At 36.7% G+C, this 26,151-nt stretch overlaps 1 protein-coding gene across 5 annotated transcripts in view; it reads left to right on the top strand.

Moving 5' to 3' along the window:
* HMGCLL1 (3-hydroxy-3-methylglutaryl-CoA lyase like 1) overlaps positions 1-26,151 on the top strand; it is a 326,458-nt gene that overhangs the window by 128,558 nt on the left and 171,749 nt on the right. The window contains exon 1 of one of the 5 annotated variants that reach the window (XM_066252804.1): positions 5,437-5,612. The exons of 3 other annotated variants lie outside the window; for them this stretch is intronic. In XM_066252804.1, coding sequence (XP_066108901.1) covers positions 5,505-5,612 — 108 coding nt within the window. In that variant the 5' untranslated portion in view covers positions 5,437-5,504. Of the gene's footprint in view, positions 1-5,436; positions 5,613-24,346; positions 24,520-26,151 lie in introns of those variants that run through there. One more of the 5 variants, XM_066252801.1, reaches the window with a different exon arrangement.

Raw genomic sequence — 26,151 nt, 5'->3', positions numbered from 1 at the left:
TGACCTTGGGCTCAAGCTGGTGAGCCTTGTTCAAACCAGATGAGCTTGTGCTCAACCTAACAACTTTGGGGTTTCGAACCTGGATCCTCCTCGTCCCAGTCCGATGCTCTATCACTGTGCCACTGCCTGGTCAGGCACATATATGTTCTTAATAATGGGTGATATGATTCAATAAGAAGAAAAAGAAAGCTATATTTATTAAGCACTTATTTTGTGTAGTTCAAAACACTAAGTGCTTTGTATTTGTAATCAATATTGACTTGTCTCCTCATATAATAGTACTTAATCCAGATTCAAAGAATGATAGCATCCATTGGTAAGTTAATATAATTTACCTGTTACAGTTATGTTTTCTGTATCTCATCAAAATATATCAACTGGTTGATAACAATGTTTTCCAAATAGAGTCTGAGTTTGTAGGCAGTGGAATTCAAAGATACTTTAATTTTTTATTGGCAAAAATTATGTATACTGCAGCCATCTAATGAACTAATAACACTGATGTCTGTATCTTTTATTATACAATATATTTGGCAAAGCAAATGTTTTTGGAATCTTTTGAGTTAGCAGAAGAATAAATAGACTCCTACATCTGGATCAATGTGGTCTGCAGCTTTGTTCTGATTTCTGTATCTAGTGCCAGGTATCCATAACCTGGGCTGGGGTATTACTTTGGTAAAATAGATCTTATTACTTATTCTCAAAAGAATGCCCTATTTCAAGACAATGCTATTGTTAATGGAACTTTGATTTTGTTGACCAGATGCCAAGAATGTTTTTAAACACTCTGTTATCCTTCCCATCAATTTAGATCAACCAGACATACGTATGTGAGAAGTTTTCTGAATTTTTCAGCAATAAAACTAAGATGATGAAAGCTTTACTTCCCCTTAGATATCATCCAGTATTGTTAACCAAGTTGTTTTCGTTCTTTCTTTTTTATTGTTTAAGGCTGGAGCATATTACTCTTGTGATACTTGCCAACATTCGATGACATCATTGTTTGAGACTCACCATATGTGTCTTTGATCCCTGCCCAGTAGGTACTTGGCTACATGCCAGTTTGGCACTTATTACATTACAATTTTGATTTTTTCCTTTGCTTCTGATTTTATCCATGCTGCCATCATACAGACTCATAAATAAGCATCTTTGGGAACAAAGGACTCACAAGATAAGCTGTTTTAACTGAACCCTTTTCCCCCAAGGACTTGGCATTTGAGGGGATTGATATTGTCAGTCTAAGTCATTCGGGATTGACTGCTCTCTGGAATACAAATTCTTCCCCATCCTGTTTTTGAAAACCTTGGTTTAGGATATAAGCAAAGCACAACTCTGTAATTTATTGTTGTCATTTTATACAGAGAAAAGAGAGAGAATGAAGGGAGTGAGTATAAAGAGTATGTGGCTTCAATTTAGTTTTCTTTCTGTAGATCAATAGAGATATCAGAACTGTAGTGTAAGATTCTCAGTTTCTCTAAAATAAATGTAATGTTCTTAGTTCAGTTCAACATGTCTTGGTTCCTACCTTCACTTTCTTAGAAGGGATAGGAACTCCAGAATATATTGGAAAAAAATATCTGAAAATACAATAACCATAGAAAAGCTTACAAGTTAGAATTGTGGTAAATATTGTACCTGGAACTAATACAAAGTAACATTGAGTGTAAACTGTGGATGAGAATATTAAAAGGTGCCCGGCTCTCTTCCCAGATAAGTGAAATCAGCACTGCACTATGGTGGTGTCTTTCAACGATAAAAGAAGTGCAGCAGAAAAAGGGGAGAAGGAGAACAGAGAGAGACAATGGATGGGTCCAAGATGTTTAACATTTCTGTTTGACAGATCAGCATTTGGATGGGTGGTTAAGGAAAAAAGGGAGTCAAGAACAAGTCAAGAGAGACAGGTCAATTAGAGTGTTTTGTCTATAACTTAAAAGTGACTTAAAGTCACTAGAGAAAAACAGGAAATTTAGTTCCTTTTAATTTGAAGTGAATTTTTTTTAAAGAATTCCTGCTACAATTTTCTTTTTATTTATTTATTTTTATTTATTCATGTTTAGAGAGGAGAGGGAGAGACAGAGAGAGAGAGAGAGAGAGAGAGAGAGGAGAGATAGAGAGAGAGAAGGGGGGGAGGAGCTGGAAGCATCAACTCCCATATGTGCCTTGACCAGGCAAGCTCAGGGTTTCGAACTGGCGACCTCAGCATTTCCAGGTCGATGCTTTAATCCACTGCACCACCACAGATCAGGCTGAAGTGAATTTTTGTATCTTCCTGTTTGAATGATTGAAATGCTATGAAATGCAAATATCTTAGTCCTATGATACAGTGAGAGTAATATGGAGTGCAGATCAGAATATAACTCTAATCAAAGTTGTGGTTTGTAACAAATGATTTCTTTATTGTTCTGATAAAAAGTCTGTGTTTCCTAACCCATCATACTGGGAGAGAGAAAGACATTGCCTACCACATCTAGAGCTTTTTAGATTTGCAATAACAAGGATGGATATTGAGAAATTTCATTTTAATCATAAAAACAGGTAAAAGGTACAGTATACTACCTGTTCAAATTTAGGCATTTTAAGATTTTAGGATTAGGTTTAACATCAATTTGTACTTTCCAGCAAAAGCAAATCTATTTTTACTCCTTTTTAGTTCTAAGATTAAACATTCTTAGATGTTAGCTTTTATTATTGCTAATAGTTTTCGTATTTACAAGAATTATATTAAAATTTTTTTTTTACTTTATAGCATTTATTTCATAGAAATGCATTTAAACTGTCAAAATATTTTCAGTAAATGGTGATGGATGCTGACTTGACTTGGGGTTATAAACACACAATAAATACAGTGTACAGATGATGTGTTGTAGAATTGTGCACCTGAAATCTATATAAATCTGTTAACCAGTATCACCCCAATAAATTTAATAAAAAGGAAAAAAACCCACATATTTAAATATTTATAAGATTTTTTTTAAAAAACTGCTATACCAAAGCAATTAGGATATATATTTTTTAAATTTTTCATATTCAGAAACAATTAAGCAGTAAATTTTATTTTTTATTATTTTATTTTATTATTTTATTTTAATTTTTTTCTCAGTAGCAGAGGATCATACAATTTGGCTTATCTCAGAAGTCATATTCTCCTAAAGTTTAGACTTCAATTTTAACTGTCAAATTTTTATTTATTTTTTATTAAATGAGAAGGAAGCAGAGAGACAGACTCTCTCATGTGCCCCCACTGGGATCCACCTGGCAAGCCCCCTACAGGGCAATGCTCTGCTTATGTGGGGCTGCTGCTCTGTTGCTCAGCAACCAAGCTATTTCAGTGCCTGAGGCAAGGCCATGGAGCCATCATGAGTGTCTTGGCCAACTTGCTCAAACCAATGGAGTGATGGCTGCAGAAGTGGAGAGAGAGAGAGAGAGAGAGAGAGAGAAAGATAGAGGGGGGAGGGGTAGAGAAGCAAATGGTAGCTTCTCCTATGTGCCCTGACCGGGAATTGAACCCAGGACTTCCACACGCCAGACCGATGATCTACCACTGAGCCAACCAGCCAGGGCCAATTGTCAAAGTATTTTCAAGTTTTGAACGACTAGACTACATTTTAGTTACTTTGCCAAATTACTACAGTTCAAATTGGGTACTTTTAACTTCGTTCAAATTGCATGTTGCATATTATAGAATTACTACAAGGGGAGAAAAATGGTACAAAGTATTGATGCAACCTGTATGTTGTATTTCAGCTGTGGTAGAAAAATAACTATTGAGGCTCTGCTGAAAACAATATACAATATATAATAGAGACTTAGGCCTGTGAATATATACTATAAAAGTCATTCAAATTCATAATAATTGGATTTTTTGATGCTTTAGAGAGCGTTAAAAGTATTGATTAATTGCATGGCTTTACTGTGACAGGTCAGAGCATGTTCTCCACAGAGACTATCTGTGAGAGGTCTAAGATCCCCTCAATCCTCCTTGAATTTTTAGTGGTGTTCCACCAAAGAATCCACAGTATACCTCTCCCATTCTTTTTTTTTTTTTTTTTTTTTGTCCTTAATCCCTGACGTGTATTGCTAGTAGTATTCTCACCATGCTCATCACCCAAACAGTAATGATGGTTTATTTACTCTGGGTGTTAAATTCCACCTATGTGTGTTTATGCTATATTTTACAATATAATCGTTGGACCCTTTCATCTGGTTGTACAACTGTGTGTGTGTAAGTGAGCTCCTGATTTATATTTGCGGCAGCAACGCATAGGTGGACTGCTCTCCCTAGCCATGCACGTGTGGCTGCAGAAGACTACTCTTGATGAATATGTCTGTTCAGTTGCAGGCTGTGGAACCCACTGTGAAGAGCTCTCAAGAGGCTGGATGTGATTGATGGAAGTGTGCTTGGGAGGGAGGGAAGGAGGGGCAAAGAGGTGGTGTCTGGCAGGACCATCTTCCCAACCTCCTCCCCACCAAGATCACTGCTATTCTAATGTCCTAAGATTTCTTTCTTTTTATTTTAAAGATTTTATTTATTGATTTGAGAGAGAGGGAGAGGAAGAGAGAAGACAGAGAAAGAGAGAGAGAAGTCAGAGGAAGAGCTGGAAGCATCAACTCATAGTAGCTGCTTCTCCTGTGTGCCCTGATGCAGCAAGTGGGGGTTTCTAACTGAGGACCTCATCCAGATCAACACTTTATTCACTGCACCACCACAGCTCAGGCATATGATATCTGTCAGAATTTTCAGTTTGAATGAATTTAGCCTTTAGGGCTTCAATAATTCTGTGTCCTGTGTCACTTAAGCAACTCAATTCCATTTTAGTGCTTAACTTGTCAGACCAAGTTATTACAACTTACTGATTTACCAAATTTTCTGTGGCATCTCCCTTGTATGTCACAGATATGTATGCAATTTTGTACCTTCACTATTTTCTTTATTAGACTGGTGGATATATGGGTTTTAACCTTGCAAACTGCCTCACAGTATTTTAAAAATGAGTTTATTGTCATCAAGCATCAACTCAAATGAATTCAATGCTCAACAAATCTACAGTGAGTGCAAAAGGCTGCAGCTGGTAATGAGCAAACTCACCAACACAAAATTCATGCCCCCCTTCCTTTTATTTAGACCCCTTTCCTGCTCCGTACGATCTGAATCAGGTGAGAAGTCGGTAAGGGTGTGTGTGCAGATGCAGTCAGCCCTGCGTGCTAGCTGGGTGCCGCGTGGAAAATATGCCACACCTGAGCACCCGCTGACCCAGTTCTTTCCTCTCTTCTGCGGGTTCTGGTGTTTCGGGAGTCCGCACAGGTAGCGCCCGTGCCCGGAGCGCGGGCACACGCGGCTCTCCGCCTCCTCGGCGCCGCCGCAGTGGCAGAGCGGGGCTGCTGCCCGCTGCCCGCGCACGGGGAGGGCGCGCTCCCGAGCTGGCGCAGTTTCGCTGCGCGGTGCCCGCCCCGCATCCCTCTCCTGGTTCCCAGCTCTCGCAGACTGCAGGCCCGGCCCCGCCATGGGGAATGTGCCCTCCGCAGTGAAGCATTGCCTCAGCTACCAGCAGCTTCTCCGGGAGCATCTCTGGATCGCGGATTCAGTGGCAGGGGCTCTCGACCCCGCGCAGGTACCACCACCTCGACGCCCAGGGTGTCCCCACCCTCTTGCAAACGGCCAGCTGGCCTCTCCCTTATTATGTCACCTCTGTTCCCCAGGGCCCTTCCTGCAGCAGTGTGTCGTGTTAGGCCTCACCGCGTTCAACATCTCTCTGCCGGAAACATGTAGACCCGCCCTACAGATCAGACCCAGCAAAATCCCTACCTGTGGCCATTTGCGGGTCCCCTAAAAGAAACTGTTTCTTCGGGTTTTTCCGTTGGAAGAGATGCATTATATAATATCATTTGTAGCTGTCGGCAGCCAGCCAAGAATAGTGCCCTTATTTTCAGTTCCCTTCTTGTACTCTAACAAAGAGGACAGATTTGCCAGAATGTATGCAGAAAAAGGAAAGAAGCCAACATAGAAGGTTAGGAAAACATGGCAGGATGAAATTATCCATCATATCATTAATTATCCCTAATGTGGTTATGCTTCAACACACTTGAACAAGCTTTGGAAAAAAATGGTAGCAAAAAGCAATTTCAGACCAAAATTTAATTCCATGTAATTCCTGAGAGCCCATTTTTAAACAAATGCAACCTAATAGTATCCACATACATGTGATTTAACGCATTCTCAACCAGAAATGGCAGGTAAATGTAGAAAAAAATATATAAAGAAATTTACTTCGCTCTTAAAATTTTAAATTTCAAAAAGTAGTAACAGTGTTGCTACGTGAATGTTAAAACATGGCAAAGAGGAGGAATACTGAGGACTTAGTTACCACTTCTTTTGAATTTTGCTGGATGCGGAGAAAGTTGATTCCTGATTTATCTTGTGAACAAAATAATAATTTGTATTATAATATTTTAGTAGGTAAGCATAATTTTACTATGTGGCTTTAAACCAACTATTCTAATGTAGTTATCAATTTTCATATGGTTTTACATTTGGAGTATTCTCAGTTCATTGTATCACTATGTGAAATGGTAATCTACAAATTGTAATTTAGCATTTGTCTGCAGACTCTTTAAAAGATACTTTACTCCTCATGCCTTTGAAAGATAGCAGGGCTATCTGACTCAAAGCCTCTTCCTAACAATATAAGAGCAGAAAAGTTATTTTTTATCTTCTCATAGGTTCACGAGTCTTTCTACTTAATTTTCCTATATGGTGATTTGATCTTTTTATTTTAAAATAACTTTTCTCTTAATTTTAATATTCATTTTGTTACAGAATCAATTAGGAATCCTCACTTTTTTTTTCTTAAGAGGAAGGGAGATAGACTCCTGTATGTGCCTAGACTGGGATGCACCTGGTAACCCCCATCTGGGGCCAATGCTCAAATCAACTGAGCTATTTTCAGTGCCATGTACCAATGCTCAGAACAGTAGTGCCACTGGCTGGGAAAGGGGAAGAGGGAGAGATGGGGGAGGGGTGAGAGAAGCAGATGGTTGCTTCTCCTGTGTGCCCTGGCCGAGGATAGAACCTAGGATGTCTGCATATCGGCCGACACTCTATCCACTGAGCCAACTGGCCAGAGCCAGAATCCTCATCTTTTATTCCCTAAATCTGAGACTTTATATGACATTTGTTGCTGGGTTAACATTGTATTTCTCACTCCCTACCATGTTCTAATTTTGTGGGTTTTAGGGACAATAATCGAAGCTAGGCTGCTACATGAAGGTGTCTACTTTGTCCTGTAAAGATGTAGAAGCTAAGATAATTGAAAATGACTAGGATGACTAATAAGGAATGTGAGGAATAGGATTTTGATATCTATCAGCATAATGAAGGCTTTTTGTTCCTTTTTGAGAAATAGGAATGCCTTCTTTAAATATTACCTTTATATTCTCTAACTGCTTTGCCTGGAAAACTCCTGTTCATTTCTCAAACATAACTTAACTATCACTTCCTTTGACCAGCACTTCTATTGTACTTTCAGAGTTAATGCCTCATTTCTGGGCTTTTACAGCATTTTACACATAATTATGTTTCAGTCCTGTCTTGTCCAGTTTGAATTCACAGTAGCATTGACACTCGACGCTTGACTCTGAAATGTATCGCCTTCCTTGGCTACTGCTTACCAACACCCTGAGTGCTTTAAGCCCTACCTTTCAGGTTCCTCAGCCTGGAACCAGTCTGGCTCAGTGGCTTCTATCTGTCTAAACGTAGCTTCTTTATGCCTTCTTATCCACACTCACAGTTTCAGTTACTATTAGTATATCGGTGTCTTCCAGGGTTATATTATTATCTCTCTCTTAATTTTCAGTCCAAATGTTTATCTACTCTCTTGACATTGTTATTTGGCTATCTCAAAAGTAATTCAAACTCAACTTTTCAAAATTGGATTCATGTTCTCCCCATAATATCCCAGACCTTCTCTAATATTTTCTACCACAGTTCATTCATTCCTGCAGCCATTAACTGAGAGCTCCATATTCTCATTTCCCCACATCCAATGTGTCACTAAATGCTGCAATTTCACCTTTTGAATTTCTCTCAGATCCATCCATTTTCCCAACTTTACTTTTACTATCAATTTTAAAACGGCATTATCTCTCATGAACTCGTAGACTATTTATGACAGTCTTTCTCCAGCCCTTGATGTAGCTAGTTGAGAGATATTCTCTGTGTTGAATAGAATCGTGCTATTCCCCCTTTTTCACAACCTTCTGTGAATTGCCTTAGCTTTTAGAACTGAACACCAACACTTTTAATGTGTTCTCTGAAGCTTCAATTGCTCTTTTCACTGCCTCTCTTGGCAACATCATCATAAGTGTTTTTTCTACTGTTCTTTCTGTTGGCAACACAGTCCTTGCTTGTTTTCCTCTCTGGTAGAAAGATTCTTTCCAGCTAATTTACTTCTCTTCATCCTTCAAATCTCAACTGAAGTGTTCGTTCTCATCGAGTCTCTCTGATTCTCAAGGCAAGCAGCCTTGTTATCATATATTGCACAGTGTACTAATCTTTAATATACATTATATCATTATCTTTTTGATTATCTGATGTTTAATTTTCTTTCAGATTCTAAGCATCATATAAGTATGGAAAAAAAATCCACCACAGGATTCTCAGCATCTAAAAGAATGTCTAGTTTTTATAGCCAATAAATACTTGCTAAATGAACAAATGAATAAATATTTACCCTTTTAGGCCTTCAGCATCACATGCTTATGGAGATCATGAATTTCTTCTTAGCACTTTTTAGGGTTCAAAGCAATGATTAGTATATTACAGTACAATGATAAATATTCATTAAATGAATGCTAGAGTGATGGAATGAATAAACGATGTAAAGTAAAGTCTGGTCGTAGTGATGGATGATAAATGTTATTACTGTTTGTGTCTTACCCTTGCATTTCATAAAACTAGTCATGCTTTGATGGGGAGAAGAGTTCAAAATGGATTCTGGAGGCTGTGAAATGCACCTAATTAATTGTTCAGTGTCAATCTGCACAGGAAATCATGAACAGAACCTCCGTGATTTAAAAAATAATTTGGTTGAAGCAAATCCCATAGGGAAGAGGGAGAGGGAGTCATGGGGCGGGGGCCAAGGGAGTGTAATGGGGGGCATGTTGTTGGGATTTAACAGTGTCATACTGAGGGGGACACTTGAATCCATGTTAACACAGTTAATTTAAAAAATTAATACAAATATTAAAAAAGTAAAATAATTTGGTTGCAGTTGGGACAGACTGTAATTTTGAAAGAATCATGTGGTAGACAGTAGAAGATTATAAACCTAGACCCTATTCTGTGATTTTGTGTAGGCAATTACCCTAGCTAGATCTTAAATTTTCTGTTTGCACATTGGAGATGATAATGTATCCCTGATAAATTATTAGGATGTAATTAAATATTGGGTGTTTGTATGTGTAAATACACATACACACATTTGGGGGTTAACAATTTATTACCCAAATAAAAAATGTGTCAGTGTGCACGAAGACTTATACTACCACAGCTCCGTTAATTAAATTCTTTGAGTCTCTAGTTTTTCTGCTAAAGATGTTGGTTTTGTAGATTTCCTTAATAGACTAATAAGTTAAAATCAATCATTCTGTGGTTTAAGCTATCTTTAAAGGCTTGTTTTATTTTTGGTTTTTGTATCATTTAAAATGGGTATGAAGCAGGCTTAATTAGTATATTTTAAATTTTGATTATATTTAAGTTTCCTAATATAGTAATCCCTTTTTTGACTTCCAAGTGCTGCTTAAGCTGTAACTAAATTTCTTCATATATTAATACCCCATTGCACGTATAACATTCCCAAGGATTTAAATTTTAATACAAACAGTATTTCAAATGTATTAAATTTATATAAGCAAAATTGTAGATTATGAGATTAAATTTAAATTTCTTTTACATCCTATCCAGATCCTTTAAGTTACATTTGCTGTCAGCAAAAATTACGATTCAGAGTAAAAGATTTGGTGTTAAAGGGTCTCTGGAATTTGCCTAAATGTATTATATTTCTGCTTAATCAGAGAATAATGTAACTATAGACCTTTCAGTTTGTACCTATACAGCTGTAAGTCCATTTACTAAATATCTTAGAATGACGAGGGGAGGAATTTTTAACAAGAAACCACATTCCGCTGTTTGTTTTGTTTGTCTCAGATGTTCTTTGTTTCTTTTCTCCCCCCGCCCCCATTTTTTCTTTTATAGTTTCTTTTGAAATTATGTATTTTTATTATTTATTTTCCCTTTGCAGAAATTTGTTAGTTATATACCGATTTTATGGTATTTATAGTTGCTATGTCAACACATAACCTTGATTTCTTGATATAGGAATTAGTACTATTACAGCTATTAAAATGCAAATATAGGCCCTGGCCGGTTGGCTCAGTGGTAGAGCGTCGGCCTGGCGTGCAGAAGTCCCGGGTTCGATTTCCCGCCAGGGCACACAGGAGAAGCGCCCATCTGCTTCTCCACCCCCCCCTCCTTCCTCTCTTTCTCTTCCCCTCCCGCAGCGAGGCTCCATTGGAGCCAAGATGCCCCGGGCGCTGGGGATGGCTGCTTGGCCTCTGCCCCAGGCGCTAGAGTGGCTCTGGTCTCGACAGAGCAACGCCCCGGAGGGGCAAAGCATCGCCCCCTGGTGGGCGTGCCAGCTGGATCCCGGTCGGGCGCATGCGGGAGTCTGTCTGACTGTCTATCCCCGTTTCCAGCTTCAGAAAAATACAAAAAAAAAAAATGCAAATATAAACAACTTCATTTACTGCCTTCTGCTTTTCATATTGTTGTATATATTCTCTATGTAGTATATTAAAGATATGTAAATATATATACACACATATACAAACTCTCAATAAACATTTATATTTATGCACATCATATTTTTCTCTCCCTTATTCTTTATTCTCATTCTTTCGTCTGAAATTCTTTTCCATCAAATAGAAGTTTTTGCTTTATGTTTTCTTTTTAAATTTTTTTTTTCCAGATTTTACTTTATTGGTTTTAGAAAAAGGAGAGAGAAAGAGAAAGGGGTGGGGGAAAGAAGTGTGAATCATCAACTTGTAGGTATTTGCTTCTCAGAGCTGTGCCTTGACCAGGCAAGCCTGGAGTTTTGAATCAGTGACCTCAGCATTCCAGGTGGATGCTTTATCCACTGTGCCACCACAGGTCAGGCAAATTTATATTTTCTTTAGTCAAAATTCTGATCAATTATTTCAGTTTTTCTTTGTTTGAAATTAAATTTATTTTGATACACATGTATACATATATAATTTACATAAATATAAATGAATATTGGCTATAAAGATATATATATTTCATGTAAAGAATTAAAATACATGACAGCTATAAAAAAATGCAGATTTCTCAACAGATACAATGAAAGCCAGAGAAAGCTGTGAGTCTTATTTTTGAGTCTTTGCTAAGAATGTCTCTGGTTCTCTTTTCATTGTCTTTGATTTCCAATAGTTGACTATGCTGTGTCTTGATTTATTTTTCTTTGTATTTGCTAATGGTCCATAGCACTTCTTGGATCTACGGCTTGATAATTGTTTGCTTTCATATATTTTGGAGATTTTTCAATCATTTCTCTTCAAGTATTGCTTTTGCTTCTTTTTCTGACCCTCCCTTTGGGCCTATAGTTTGAAGAATCCCAGAACTTTCCCTGTGCCCATTTAGCTTGCACGTCATTGCTTGATTTTTCACTCTTTCTTTTCTCTGTGTTCAGTCTGAATGTTTGCTTCTCACCTGAATGTTTTTTCCTCACCTGTATTCTATTTCATTAATTCCTTTTTCAGCTTTCTCTACTTTGCTGTTAATGTAACTTATCGAGTTCTTAATTTTAGTTGTATTTTTGTGTTGATATGTTTCTGTGTGATTTTTAAAACCAGTTTTTAGCTCTCTGTCACAATTTTCTATCTTATCATGAATACTTGAACATTTATCAGAATTATTTGAAATTCTATGTCTGATAACTAATTCCGATGTTCATATCTCCCATGGGTCATTTTCATGAATCTTTCCTCCTGGAATATCTATTCATTTCTGTGTTTAGTATGACACCTGATATGAAAAAGTTATAGACATAATTCGAGGCAATGAGTGATACTATCTTTCTCCAGAAAGGATTATCTCCCCCCACCATTTCATTCACTCTTCACCCCCTGCCTTTGGCAATTATCATGTTTTCTGTATCCATGAGTTTGGTTTTTTAAGACTACACATATAAATATGATATAGTATTTGTCTGTCTGTGTTTGACTCCCATCTTTAGTACAATGCCCTTAAGGTCCATCTATCTTGTCTCAAATGACAGAAATTTCTTTTTTGTTTAATGGCTGAATTTTGTATATATAGAGCACACTTCCTTTATGTGTTGATGGACACTGAGGTTGTTTTCATGTCTTAGCTTATAAATAATGCTACAGTGAACACGGAGTGCAGATAACTTTTCAAGATAGTGATTTCATTTCCTTCAGATAATTGCCTAGAAGTAGAGTTGCTGAGCTTAATGGTAGTTCTACTTTTAATTTTGTGAGGATCCTCTGTACCATTTTTCACAGTGGCTGAAGTAATTTATATTCCCACAGCATATAAATGTCCACTTGTCTCTATATCCTCACCAACACTTGTTATTTCTTGTCTTTTTGATAATAGCCCTTCTAACAGATGTGGCATACAGAAAGGATGATTATCTTTCAATTCTAGCAAGCAATAAATGTAAGGAGAGCTTATGTTAAGCTAATTGGTTGCTTTGCTGGTTTGAATCTGGATCTATTTCATTTCTAAGGGCTTGCACTTCTCTCCTCACCCATGCTTTCATTCTGTAGTCTAACCAAAAGGCAGGGTGTCTCCTCCTTGATGGGGCCTGAGCTCCAAATATATATTTCTTCCTTCGCCTCTAAGGCTCCTTGAAGCTCTGATGATCTTCCAGGCTGCTAAAAGAGAATTGGCAGATGCCTCAAGAGGAAAGTCATGCTGAATGTTAGTATCACCACTTTATGTTTTTCTTCCTCATGGTGCATTGGCCACTGGACTATGTACTCACTACCTTGGCAACTCTAAGGCCATCAAACAACTGTTTTTCATTAATATTTTGTCCAGATTTTCTTTTTTTTCTCTTTTCATTAAGTAGTTTGTTCCAAACAAGCCGTTTGAAAGAGTAACAATATAACAAGGAAAGTGTAAAAAATCCCAACTTTTAATATAATTAATTGTAAAAATATATTTATTTACTATATTGCAAAAATTTCAAGTGGATACAGTCTAGATTGTATGAAAACTGTTTATTTACTTGTTTTTATAGCTTTGTTGAGGAGTAACATTGTGTAACTTTAATGTTTACAAATTTTGATACACTTACTTACATCTTTCAAAATGATTAGCACCATAGCCTTAGCTAATACTTGCATCACGTCACATGATTACCATTGATTTTGTGGCAAGAATATAAAAGATCTACTTTCTTAGCAACTTTCAAGTATTATTGACTATAATTATGCTATACATTAGATTTCTAGAATTTATTCATCTTGCATAGAGTTACAATTTAAAGTTTAAAAATAAAAAGTTTGGCTGCTTCATAAAAATTAGTATTTTATGGAATAACAGACTATTCTAATGGTCTCCACAATAAATAAAAATTATAAAAGATAGAGAAGATATTTTTGAAATAATATGAAAAGTAATATGCCTAATTTCAGTATCTGGATTTAGAGAAACAATGATTATAGTTTCTTTATAATATTTTATGTCTTTTGCTATTAGTTTACCTCAAAGCTTTCCATTTTATTGGCATGAATTTGGTAGACATTTTCTTCTTCTTAACCTTTCCTTTTTTAATCTTATATTTTGCTTCATTTCATTCTGGTTCATTCATTCATAATCAATCTCATTTATTCATTCATTTATTCAGTATGTTTTTATAGAATTCTACATATTTTATCAATTTATTCTTAAAGCATTTTGTATGTTTGTTGATCCTTTTATTCAGATGCATGTTTGTATCTGTGTGCTAATACTTGATTTATATATTTTTGAAGATGTTTTTCTGAGTTCTAAATTAGTGTTTTAATTTTATTTGAATATTTAGCTTATGTTATTTTAGTCTTTTAAAAAGTATGTGCTGCCCGACCAAGCAGTGGCGCAGTGAATAAAGCGTCAGACTGGGATGCGGAGGACCCAGGTTCAAGACTCCAAGGTTGACAGCTTGAGCGCGGGCTCATCTGGTTTGAGCAAAGCTCACCAGCTTGGACCCAAGGTCAACTGGCTTGAACAAGGGGTTACTCGCCTTGCTGAAGGCCCACGGTCAAGGCACATTTGAGAAAGCAATCAATGAACAACTAAGGTGTTGCAACAAAAAACTGGTAATTGATGCCTCTCATCTCTCTCCTTTCCTGTCTGTCCCTATCTATCCCTCTCTCTGACTCTCTCTCTGTCTCGGTAAAAAAATAATAAAAAAAATAAAAAAATATGTGCTTTAAGACAATACATGTTCATTTTTTTATTTTGCTTTATATGTATCTTTTATAAGCTACTTATCTGATTGTCTCAGTCCTCAATTAGGTGAATTTAACTTTAATTATGTGTGATATGTTTATTCTATTCTCTGCCATATCTGTCAGTCTTACCACATTATATTTATCTTTGAAGCTATTTATACTTTTAGTGTTTTTATTTCATATTTAAAGCAATAGTATTCTTTGGAATATTTATTTTGCAGAATAATCTCGTTTACCCTGAGAAAAGTCTGTTTCATTATTATTACATCATGATTTCTCAGATAACATGTTACCAGGTACATTGCCATTCCCTCTTTGTTGACATAATATCTGACACTTGAAGTACAAGTAGAGAGTTCTGAAGCCAAAGATTTTAGTCATGGGCACACCAGAGTCAGAAAGTTGAAAATATAGGTATATATGGGCAGAGGCTTAATAAGTGAGCAGTCACAAGCAATAATAAGCCCTTTGTATACCCACGCAAAGTAATCGGGGCTGAAATGGAACAAAATTCCAGTGACTTTTACTAGAAATCAAATATTTGATGGGAGGTTCACCAGGGCATTGACTATTCTGCAGAATAGTGTCAAAATTTGGGGTGAAGCGAACATGGTGAACTAAATTCTTATGGCCTCGGTACATAAGGGATACAAGTCTTCAAGCAGGGTAAAGGAAGTTATTGTCAATCACATGGATCTCAGAAGAGTAGGAATTTTTATACAAGTAAAAGGGAGTAACAATCTTCAATATGTAATGACACTAAAGATGCCATCTGTGCTTTTACTGATTTAGCATGGTATAGGAGACTAAGCAGTCTCTACATGAGTGGGTTACAGGTCAGGGTGATCAAGCCTCCATTTAAAGCCAGAAGATGATGGGAATTTTCACCATATAGGTTGAAAATGTGGTGGAACTTGTTATTATAGAGCTGAGTTTCCAGCTGGAAAAATAAAGAGACTTGAGCCTTAGCATAACGAAAAAGGCAGAAAGCTATATGGGGTTCTTCAGAGAAGTAGATGATTGTTGGGAATAATATATTGGAAAATGACTAAAAAGAACAGAACTGTGAAATGAGGTGGTTGACCAGGTGAATGATCCTCAACAGCTGGTGATGCATGTGGGTCTTAGCATCGGCCAAGTCCTGGATTTATTATTGCATTTCCAGAGCATAAAGACTGTAGATTTTAAAGTCACCTTCAATTTGAATGGACTTACATATACTTTTGAGAAAAAAAATTTTGTTAAGGCTGTTCACATGTTGATGTCCAAAAGGAAATGACTGGCTCCTGAATGCTGAAATCGGGGGGCAGAAACTCTGAGAGTTGTGGCTTGATCTCTGCGTCATTGGGAAGTATGGCCTCTGATATTTTATAATAAGAGACGCAGCTTTTTTATATCTTAGTCAAATTTTTTATCAATTAAAATGTTATTTGGTATGTGATCTCTATGCAAATTTTATATAGCTACCACTGTTGAATTCAATATATTGCTCACAAAACTTAGGGGATCAGGGAACATGCAGATACTCCAGTGCTTTCAGCCTTTTGTACAGCGCATTTTCACCAATAAAATAAAAGCTGGTTTTGCATCTCATTTGCATAATCAAGCAACTTTCTTTGACTTGTTTGCTTTTCTGATGTTCTTGTTTAATAAAAAAAATCAAATGCTTCTTTTTTCTATCACTCCATATTCATTTTGAAATAATTCCCTAATTTTTGTGAGCAGTATACTAGGCACTAACTGCTTAATCTGCAATCACTCATTTAATCCTCACCGCAATCCATATTATTGATTTAGTAATTGAAATATAGAAAGGTTAAATAATTTGTTCAGGGTCAACAACTAATGAAGAGCAGAACTGAATTGGGCAGTTTTAGTGTCAGAGTCCCCAATTTTCCCCACTAACCAGTGCTTCCTAAGCTTTCCTAGTGATTAGAATCACCTGAGGTGTTTATGAAATATACTGGACATTGATTCAGTAACTCTGTTGGAACCCAACTATCATTGTTTGTACTTCACTCAATTTTAGAAAACACTGTGCTGGTTAATGGTGCCCTCCTTCTATCTCTATCTGCTGTCAGAGGGCCTGCTGTCATATTGTGTTTCCTCTAAACTGTCTTTCCAGAGCTCCTGGCTCCTGACCATGAAAGACTCCTATGAGTTTCAACTTCCCTTCTATCCTCTTTGAGGCTTAGACTAGAGTTCTGCCTGGAATGGAATCGCATTGGATACAAAAGGAAAAACAACTTGGTTTCCAATAAATTTCCTGTTCCCTCCAATCTCCAATACTTTCTGTCCTTGGATTTCTGTTGGCTCCTGTATTCCTTGCTTTCTTTTACTCCAGCTGGCTTTCACATCCTTCCCTCCCCCGACCCTCTGTTCTTGTTTTTTTCATTAGCTCTGAACTCCTCCAAGTCTTCTGGCTTTCTTTATGCTTATTCACTCTGTGCTGTAACTTTCCCTGACCCTTTCTTCTCCCCTCGTCTGTTCCAAGTTTAGCTTTTATTTTGTTTCTTTAATATTTTTCATAATCAACTAGGGGGCTAGACTTGTAGACCCATAACTTTATGGGTCACTCTCATGTAACAGATGGTATTATAAGAGATAAAGCAAAAACACGTATTTGGATATTTTAAGAAAAATTCTGATTTGGAAGTGATGGCCCAGCTTGCTTGTAGCCCTACTAGTAAAAGCAACACAGAATCTGTTTCCTCCTGCATGTCTCTGTATTATTAGCCTAAACAGGAGATGCAGATTGGCTATTATACAGGTGAGCCCAATTTAACTTCTGGAAATAGCTTTGTTTGGTCATGACTACACTTAAAAATTAAGTACATATGAATGCCTAAACAGGACTTGCCCTATTTATTCATACACGTAGCTACCTCAGGCATCCAGATTATCTTCCCAAGCCTATGGATGTTTGATTTTGTAGTCTTCAATGGAAAGTGACATAGAGATACATCAATGAGACCACCCAGAACCTTTCTGAAAATTGGCATAGTTTTTAACAGTGTAGTGCCCAGTCATAATCATTCAGCAGGCAGACAGACACTTGTCTTCAAATTATCAGAAGTTTGCCATCTTCCCTTTTGGACAATCTCTCTTTTCTGAGTGATGAAAATTTATTCCTAGATGAATACTCTAGTGGTTATGAATTCTCCTGGGTCTAACCATCTTGATGAGCAATTTTTGTTGTTGTATTCTTTTTTTTTTTTTTTCCCTAAAGCTGGAAACCGAGAGGCAGTCAGACAGACTCCAGCATGCGCCCGACCGGGATCCACCTGGCATGCCCACCAGGGGGCGATGCTCTGCCCATCTGGGGCATCGCTCTGTCGTGATCAGAGCCACTCTAGCGCCTGGGGCAGAGGCCAAGGAGCTGTCCCCAGCACCCAGGCCATCTTTTGCTCCAATGGAGCCTCGGCTGCGGGAGGGGAAGAGAGAGAGAGGAAGGAGAGGGGGAGGGGTGGAGAAGCAGATGGGCGCCTCTCCTGTGTGCCCTGGCTGGGAATCGAACCCGGGACTTCTGCACACCAGGCCGACGCCCTACCACTAAGCCAACCGGCCAGGGCCTGTTGTTGTATTCTTATAGAAAACAATAATAACTGACAGATCTTGTTCTTAAAACACTCATTCTAAAATCAGACTTTGATAAAGAGAATTTTATACAAACATGATTTTAAACATTCAGTTTCTTTGAAGTTTATATTTTGAAACATTTTTTCATATAATTTATATGAAAATGATGTAATAATAATAATTTCTAAAAAGTGCAAAAAAATAAAAGGCTTTTGCTTCTGGCAATGATAAAGAGACCAGAGCTGTGAGTTCCAAATACACCTTAGATAGGAGGAGCCAATATCTTCTTTCCTGGTCTAGAGAGAGGAATAACTGTGCTCTGGCTGTCTCAATACTTGTAAAGTGGTGAGGATGATGGTGGGGAAAGATGGTTATGGGAGATAGAACCACTAGAACTTTCTGTTCCTAGGACACTGTCCAGGACAATTTTCATTCTTAATTGCTGTATTTATCTAAAAGCTCATTTCTTCATTTTACTTTTTGTTTTCATCATTCTTTTTGCATCTTTTCTTGCAATTCAGTCAAAAACACACACTTGTAAAATGTTCTAATTCAGTGCAGAGGGAGTTAGTGATGATGATAATAGTTTTTGTGTGAGAGGTTCATTTGAGGTCAATTGGAATTTGGATAGATAGAAGGCATTCCTGGTCTTAATAAGATGATTGAAGATTTATGGGCAGAATTAATATGGTGAAATTTTGGAGAAGTGTTTATTTAATTATAAATATATATGCATATGAATATATACACACACACACACACACACACACACACACACACATCTGTCTCTATCATATATCTAATTTGTTGTCACTTACAGAAAAAAATAATGTAAAGGCCTCTAATCTTAAAAATTGCCTCTTTTTATATTTGATTTGAAGATGGATGCTCACTCTTTGCAGTTTCTAAAACGTTTCTTATAAGTGGTTTTTCTTCTGTTTTTCACCTCTCTCCCTCTCCTACCACAATTCTTTTTTGTTTTCTTATGTAGTGGTTAGTGGATCCATTTTTATTTTCTGCCTTAAAGCAGAGTTTTCTACCAAATATTTTTAAATAGATTGAAATATTTCTTTATTAAATAAATAATATTTGTAGTGCTAGACTCAGGTCTTCTCAAGGGCTAAAACAATTTACCTTTCTGTTTTGCTGAGGACAAATTCTTAGATACTCTTCAAATGTTTATAGAACTAAATAATTTGTATATATTAAATATTGCAAATATTCATAATATAAACTTCAGATGACTTTAGCCAAATTCACTGACTTTCTGATTGGCAAAAATATGCATTTGATTTATCAAGGATATTTTTGTGAACTATAATTAGTGATTTTAGCTTTTAAATATTACTTTTCACATTGGACTTTAATGTATATTTTTAAATCCAGGTGCTAATTTGGAAGTTTGAACATCTATTTTTTTTGGGGGGGGGGGGAGGACAGGGGACTATTATTGTAAAGGTTAGGAAAGTAGAATCTAGCTTTTTATTTACTTTTCATTATTGTGTTTTTATTGAGTTAATTCATACAGGGTACAATATGCATCTCCTCATGACTGCATTTTGCAGAAAAAAAATAGTAGAAAAATTGAGGAGGGTAATGATATTCTCAGGATGAAGCAGTTTCTCTGTTGCAGTGTCTAATCTTGGTGTCTGGTTTCGAATTCATTGTTTGAGCTGAATACCCCACTGATAGTAAGTGCATCAGATATCACCTGGTACATGCAACCTCCCAGGTCACATTTCCTTGGTTTTGTGAAATAGGGAAATGCAGATGGCAAGAAACGTCAACTGCATAAAAATACCTTTAATATAAGTTTCACTCTATGAAATCGGCATTTATAAAGTCTTTTTGGTGAACTTCATTAACAAGCAATGGGGTCTAGCAAGCTTGGCAAACAAGAAGGCAGGAAACCCCAAAGAGAACGTGTCTGTCAGACGTCTTTCCTTCTGGGGTTTCCTTCCAAATGTTTTTGGATCTTGAAGGAAGCGGAGTGGCTTTCTGCCACCACTTTCCTACATCTGTAACCCACTGGGTGTACAGAGTCTGGCATTCACTTTTTAAATTCTTTCCTCAATCTGTATTTATTTCACTGTGAAATAGAAGCCGATCATTGGTTAATGTTGAAGTCAAAATATGAATCTTATTTTAGTTAGACACTATTTCTACTTTTTGAGGATTTTGATTTAAGGGCTGAAAGTTCTCTGATTTTTTAAATGCTGTGGCACAGTTCAAACCTTGCATTTTAGAGAAAACTGTGGACTTGGTCAAACATAAAAGCTGAGGGCAATTTGGAGCTCTGTCTGCCTAGGTTTTAGAGCTGTACTTAAAAGACATTTTGCAAGATTTGTGGAGAAACAGATGTAGTATTCAGACTTTCACTCCTGAATGTCTGCTATCACTTAGATTCTATCATGATAAGATTTTAATATTTAATTTAATACAATTCTGCTGAATGTATGCTCTAGAAAATATTGAAAGGAAAACTTGAGCTAAAGGAGGTGAAACACGAGCCTTCATAAATAACCATCTCTAGAGAGCCAGATCTCTTAAATCGTTTTGCTCTTTGAAGAATGTATACAGATGTTGACTTTTTGATGGTAAAAGCAGTGCTAACTTGTGAACTAAAATGTCAATCATTCATCTTAATCAAAAACTATTATTTAGGCCTTGGCTGAGTAGTTCAGTTGGTTAAGCAACATTCTGGTTATGCCAAGGTTGTGGGTTCAATCCCTGTTCAGGGCCCATACAGGAATCAATAAATGAATGCATAAATAAGTGAACAACAAATCATATTTTTCTCTCTCCATCCCTCCTCCCTCTTTCTCTCTCCCCCTTCCTTTCCCCTCTCTCTTTAAAATCAATAAATAATTTTTTAAAAGTATTATTTAGAAGCATTAATATTATTTTAGCATATCTGCTCTAAATTTGCAACTGATATACTGCATGGGTCAAATGCAGGAATATATGAGATACAAAATGCTACATTAATTGTTAATAGAGTATTATTAACCTGAGTTTGGGAAATTATAAAGCAATGGTAATGTCAACCACTTTTTATCAGGTAGCAAACTTATTCCCGTGACTTTGTGAAAGGCTTTACATAACTACTGAACTCATACTTCTGCAGAAAAGATCCTATTCTCACTTTTAGTAAGTGGAAAGGAGGTGCAGAGAGTTGATGAAACTTCCTCCAGGACACACACCTGGCAGAGGCACTGGGCTTGAACCTGTGTCAGATTTCAAAGCCTGTCTTCCTTCCTTTACATCATGTCGGTCTGACAGATAGAAACTTCAATTATTAAAAGAATCGTTTTTTACTCATTTAATATAACTTTTTAAACTCAACAGATTAGTAAAGTTCTAGATTAATCTATCACTTTAAGGAGGCAAACTGTAGACGGTTATGTATGGGTTACAATGATGTAGTAGTTCAACTTCCTCCATAGTTGTTTTTGAGATCCAGCATTTAAAGTCTGAGATAGATGAACGTGAATGAGCTGCTCTTACTTCAGGAACAGGTTGGCCAGGCTCTTTAAAAATGATTCTGTAGTTCTTTGTAACCTTTTATAATCTTTTCCATTCCCTCAGTGCCTACTAGGAGACCTTTTTTGAGCTACTTACTGAAAAAACAAGGGTTGTATAAGATACATCTGAGACATACATTCTTAGATTTCAGTAAGTAGTTCAAACTCAGGGCAAGTACAGTTGACTCAAAGTCTTACCAAAATGATCGGATTTATATTAACAATTCCTGAGTAACTTTTGTTGGAAAAATTATTTTGCTTTACTTAAACCGTTGCATCTTGATTCTTTTTTTCTAAAAGGCCATCCAAAACCATAGTATGTAGAGTAAAACAGCTCTAGAGTAAAGTAAATGGGATAATAAAAAAGTGACCTAAATTCACTGCTGAAGTGCTATTGTGAGATTAATAACAATCTTTATCAATAAGGCATGGGTTATGTGCAGCATAGAAAACAATCATTGTCTCTCATCTGTCACTGAAAGCACAAAGGTAAAGATGGTGGAACCAGCTGTATGGAATTGATCATAGAATACAAAGTATACTGGATGAGAAGGAAAACGTGATGAAAAGGCAGCCGTTCTAACAGCCACAGTGTGCCCTAAGAGAAGAACTTCAGGATACCTCCATCTGAGAAACAAATTGCTCAGGAACCACAGCCAGTTGCATTATGGCTGAACATTTGAGTTGAATTTACGCGGTTACATGTGCAGCTACACGTGGCTTTGCCGTCCACCCATTTCTGCTCAGAATTTCCAGAGACTGTGCTGAAAGTGTGGAATGTGGAGGTGGCCAGGAGGGCTCTATGGCCTGTGTGAGTAGCTTCTCAGTATTTCTGCCCACAGCAGCCGACTTTGTCCAGAGGGAGCCCTGATTTGATGCTGCACTGTCCACCTCTGATGAAGCCACCACACCCAGGATATTTGTTACCAAATTCCCCTCCTTTTACCAACAGCAAGATCAAGAAAACACCGCTTCTCAAACTGATGATAAAAATATAGTGCTTGTCATTAACTTTGTACGAACACCTACGTACCTAGATGATGAAGCCATACACAAAAGTAGGTATCAGATTACACTGGGGAACAATTTTTTTTAATTTTCTGGTGAATGAGGTTTTAGAACTGTTTCCATATATTTCTGCAATGCTGATTCTAAACCTGAAATCCATTTTTTTTGGTGCAAGCTCTAGTTTTTATGTAATTAAAATTTTTTTTTTGTTACAGTTAATGGCATGCATTGGTTTTTAAATTGGAGTTAAAGGGCAACGACTCTTGGATTGAACATAACCACAAGGCAATTAATGTTTTACAAACATCACTTTTACATAATTGTAGTTGGTTTTAAATGTAAAAAAATATCTGATAAAAACACCCTCTTATTTTGTTTTAAGATTGAGTCATGGCTTCTTCGAGTAGGCATAAATGTAAGAATAGTCCTGACACCTTCTGTTATATAGTGGCTGTTACACACTTCGACGTCAAAGGTGCAATATTTCATCATTTGTGACACATGCATATATTGCCTATTTTCAAGTTCCCCTTGGCGATCAAGACAAGAATTGGGCTCCTCATATTGTGTGTCATAATTGTGAGGAAATACTTCGTGACTGGACAAAAGGAAACCGCAAAGGAATGCCTTTTGGTATTCCCATGGTTTGGCGTGAACCTAAGGACCACAGCAGTGACTGTTTTTCTGTCTGATCCGTACAAAGGGCATCGGCATGAAAAAATGGCATATGATCGCATACCCTAATATTCCTTCAGTAATACGACCTATCCCACACTCTGAGACACTCCTGGTTCCAGTTTTTAATGGTTTTATTTCTTCTAAGGAAAAAGAAAGTGAACATGGTGATCAAGTGTATTTTGATAAGATGCATGAGGAAATGGTTGTAGAATAGAAGAGTCTTCTTCTGATGCCAAGCAGTCATTAACCCCTCAGCAGTTTAGCCAACCCGAATTGAATGTCTTAGTAAGAGATTTGGACCTATTAAAGAAAGCAGCTGAGTTATTAGCCTCCAGGTTTCAAGAAAAGAATGTACTTCACTGGTCAGCTAAAGTATCCCATTTCAGGAAGCATGAACAAATTTTTGTGGACATTTTTTTCAAAGACAAACACTTTGTTTACTGTCATGATATCAGTAGCCTTCTCAGCCAGCTAGGTGTTACCACTTACAGTCCAACAGAATGGCGGCTATTTCTTGACAGCTCTAAACGAAGTCTGAAATTTGTTCTTCTACACAAAGGTAATGTTTATTCAGTGGTTCCAATTGGTTATTCAACTCATCTTCAAGAAGATTATAATGACATAAATATTGTCCTCAACTTTCTGAAGTATGAGGAGCATAACTGGACCATTTGTGTGGGTCTTAAAATGGTAAATTTCCTGCTAGCATAACAGAGAGGTTTCACGAAGTATCCTTGCTTTCTGTGTCTGTGGGACAGCTTATCTTGGGAGAAACACTGGACACAGAAGGAATGGCTGAAACATGAAGCTCTGGTGGTGGGGATGCAAAATATTCTGAATGAACCTGTAGTTAATTGAGACAGTTTCATTTTTCCCCCACTTCACATCAAACTTGGCTTAATGAAGCAGTTTGTTCAGGCTTTGAATAGAGAAAATTGAGTGCCTTCAACATTTTATTTCTGCTTTTTCTGCCTTGTCTTTCGAGAAGATAAAAGCAGGTGTATTGGATGGACCTCAAATTCGAACCCTCATACGTGACGAAGAATTTGCCAGGAAGATGAGTAAGGAGGAGAAAGCAGCATGGCAGTCTTTTGTGGCAGTTACAAAGAACTTCCTTGGCAACAAAAAAGCAGAAAACTGTGAACTTCTGGTTCAAAGGATGCTGTTGGCTTTCCACGTCATTGGATGTAACGTGAGCATTAAGATTCACTTACTGAACAGTCACCTTGATAAGTTTCCCGAAAATCTTGGAGCTGTTAGTGATGAGCAGATTACTGCTGGAGCATCAAGTGAGATTGTCCTCAACAAGTACACAAATGAAAGAGCTACAAACGCCAAATTTTGCTTGAATAGAATTTAAATAAGTTTTGCGCAAATTTTATGATTAAAATAAGTGTTTTAATATGTTCTATTTCAAAATTCTAGACAAATTCTGTTGCAATTATATCTTTTAATGTATTAGTGTATTTACTGCATTATATAAATTATTATATTTTCACAAAGATGATGCCCAAAAAGACATTCTACTTCATTATGTTAAACTAAATGTTGAAAATTGTACAATAAGATGAAAACCTAAAATCTTGAGTTGAAAAAACTATAGCTTACAGAGAAAAACTAATGTCAGATTTGATATCAGCACACTTGAATTAGGTAAGAACAAGTGTTTTTCTGGATGCAACAAAAATTCTGTTCCCCAGTGTTATTTATTCAAACTGCATGTAATAACTTTCTCCTATTTTCAGATTTCTGGTGTAGTTAGAGGCGTTGTATTCTTTTTCCTTTTTATTGACTTTATTGGGGTGACACTAGCTGACAAAGTTATACAGGCTTCAGGTGGACAATTTTGCAACACATTGTCTCTCCATTGTATTGTGTGTTCTGGAGACATTTTCTATTAACCAATAGGGACAGTGGAAAATGAATGCCAAGAACTCTTTCTGAAAATTTAAAATCCTTAAGATGGGCTGAGACATGCTAAAAAATGATATTAAATTTCAGCAAGGAGAAAAAAATATGAAAAAATTAAATTTGTGCCTAATCCCTAAGAAAATATACAATTCTCATATACCACAGAAATCACAGAAATTGAAAACCAGAAAAGCTGAGTGTATTCTTACAGTTCTGCTCTTTGTATTACAGTTGTGGCAGAGAATAGTTGTATTTGGTAAGGTGTGTGTTTTATTTTTGAAATTTTGGCTTTAACATTCCTGCCAGCATATATCAATAATTTCCTAGGATACTGTTTCATTTATTTATTAGTTATCACCCATTAACAGTGTGAATACTTTCCAAATGTTGATAAATTTTAGTTGTACTAATTTTCATGAGGGCAAACAATTATAGCTCATAAACTTATTTTAAATATATGTTTATTTATTAACATGCATCTGCATATACACACACCTGCTGAAAATGACAACGTTCATAGCCAAACATGTTTGTCACTGTATGAATGTAAGTTTTTATGCAGGTAAGTTTATGTCTATAAACATATATAAGTGCATATTTATTACTGTTGGGTAATTGATGGTATATGAAAGCATATTTTTTGGAGTTAGAATACTCTGAGAAATGACGAAAGAGCCAAAATGGAATTAGGACCTGGAGCAGCTAAGGGCATTGTGTATAAGGCTGATATAATTAGATGTGAGAAACATTGACAAAGAGGCATGTGGGAGGAGCTATTGATGTAGGACAGTCTCCACAAGGGCCCATCTACCTGCCTTGTTGTCAATTGATTGCTCATCGTGTTTTCTGTCATTTTTGAGTATCATTGACACTTCAGTATATTATCTCAAATAATCTTTCAAATGATCATTGT

Source organism: Saccopteryx bilineata, chromosome 1 (genome assembly GCF_036850765.1).
Source record: "Saccopteryx bilineata isolate mSacBil1 chromosome 1, mSacBil1_pri_phased_curated, whole genome shotgun sequence".
In the NCBI taxonomy this organism is placed as follows: Eukaryota; Metazoa; Chordata; class Mammalia; order Chiroptera; family Emballonuridae; genus Saccopteryx; species Saccopteryx bilineata.
Note: the sequence above shows the minus strand (reverse complement) of the source record. Positions and strands in the feature narration are given on the sequence as shown.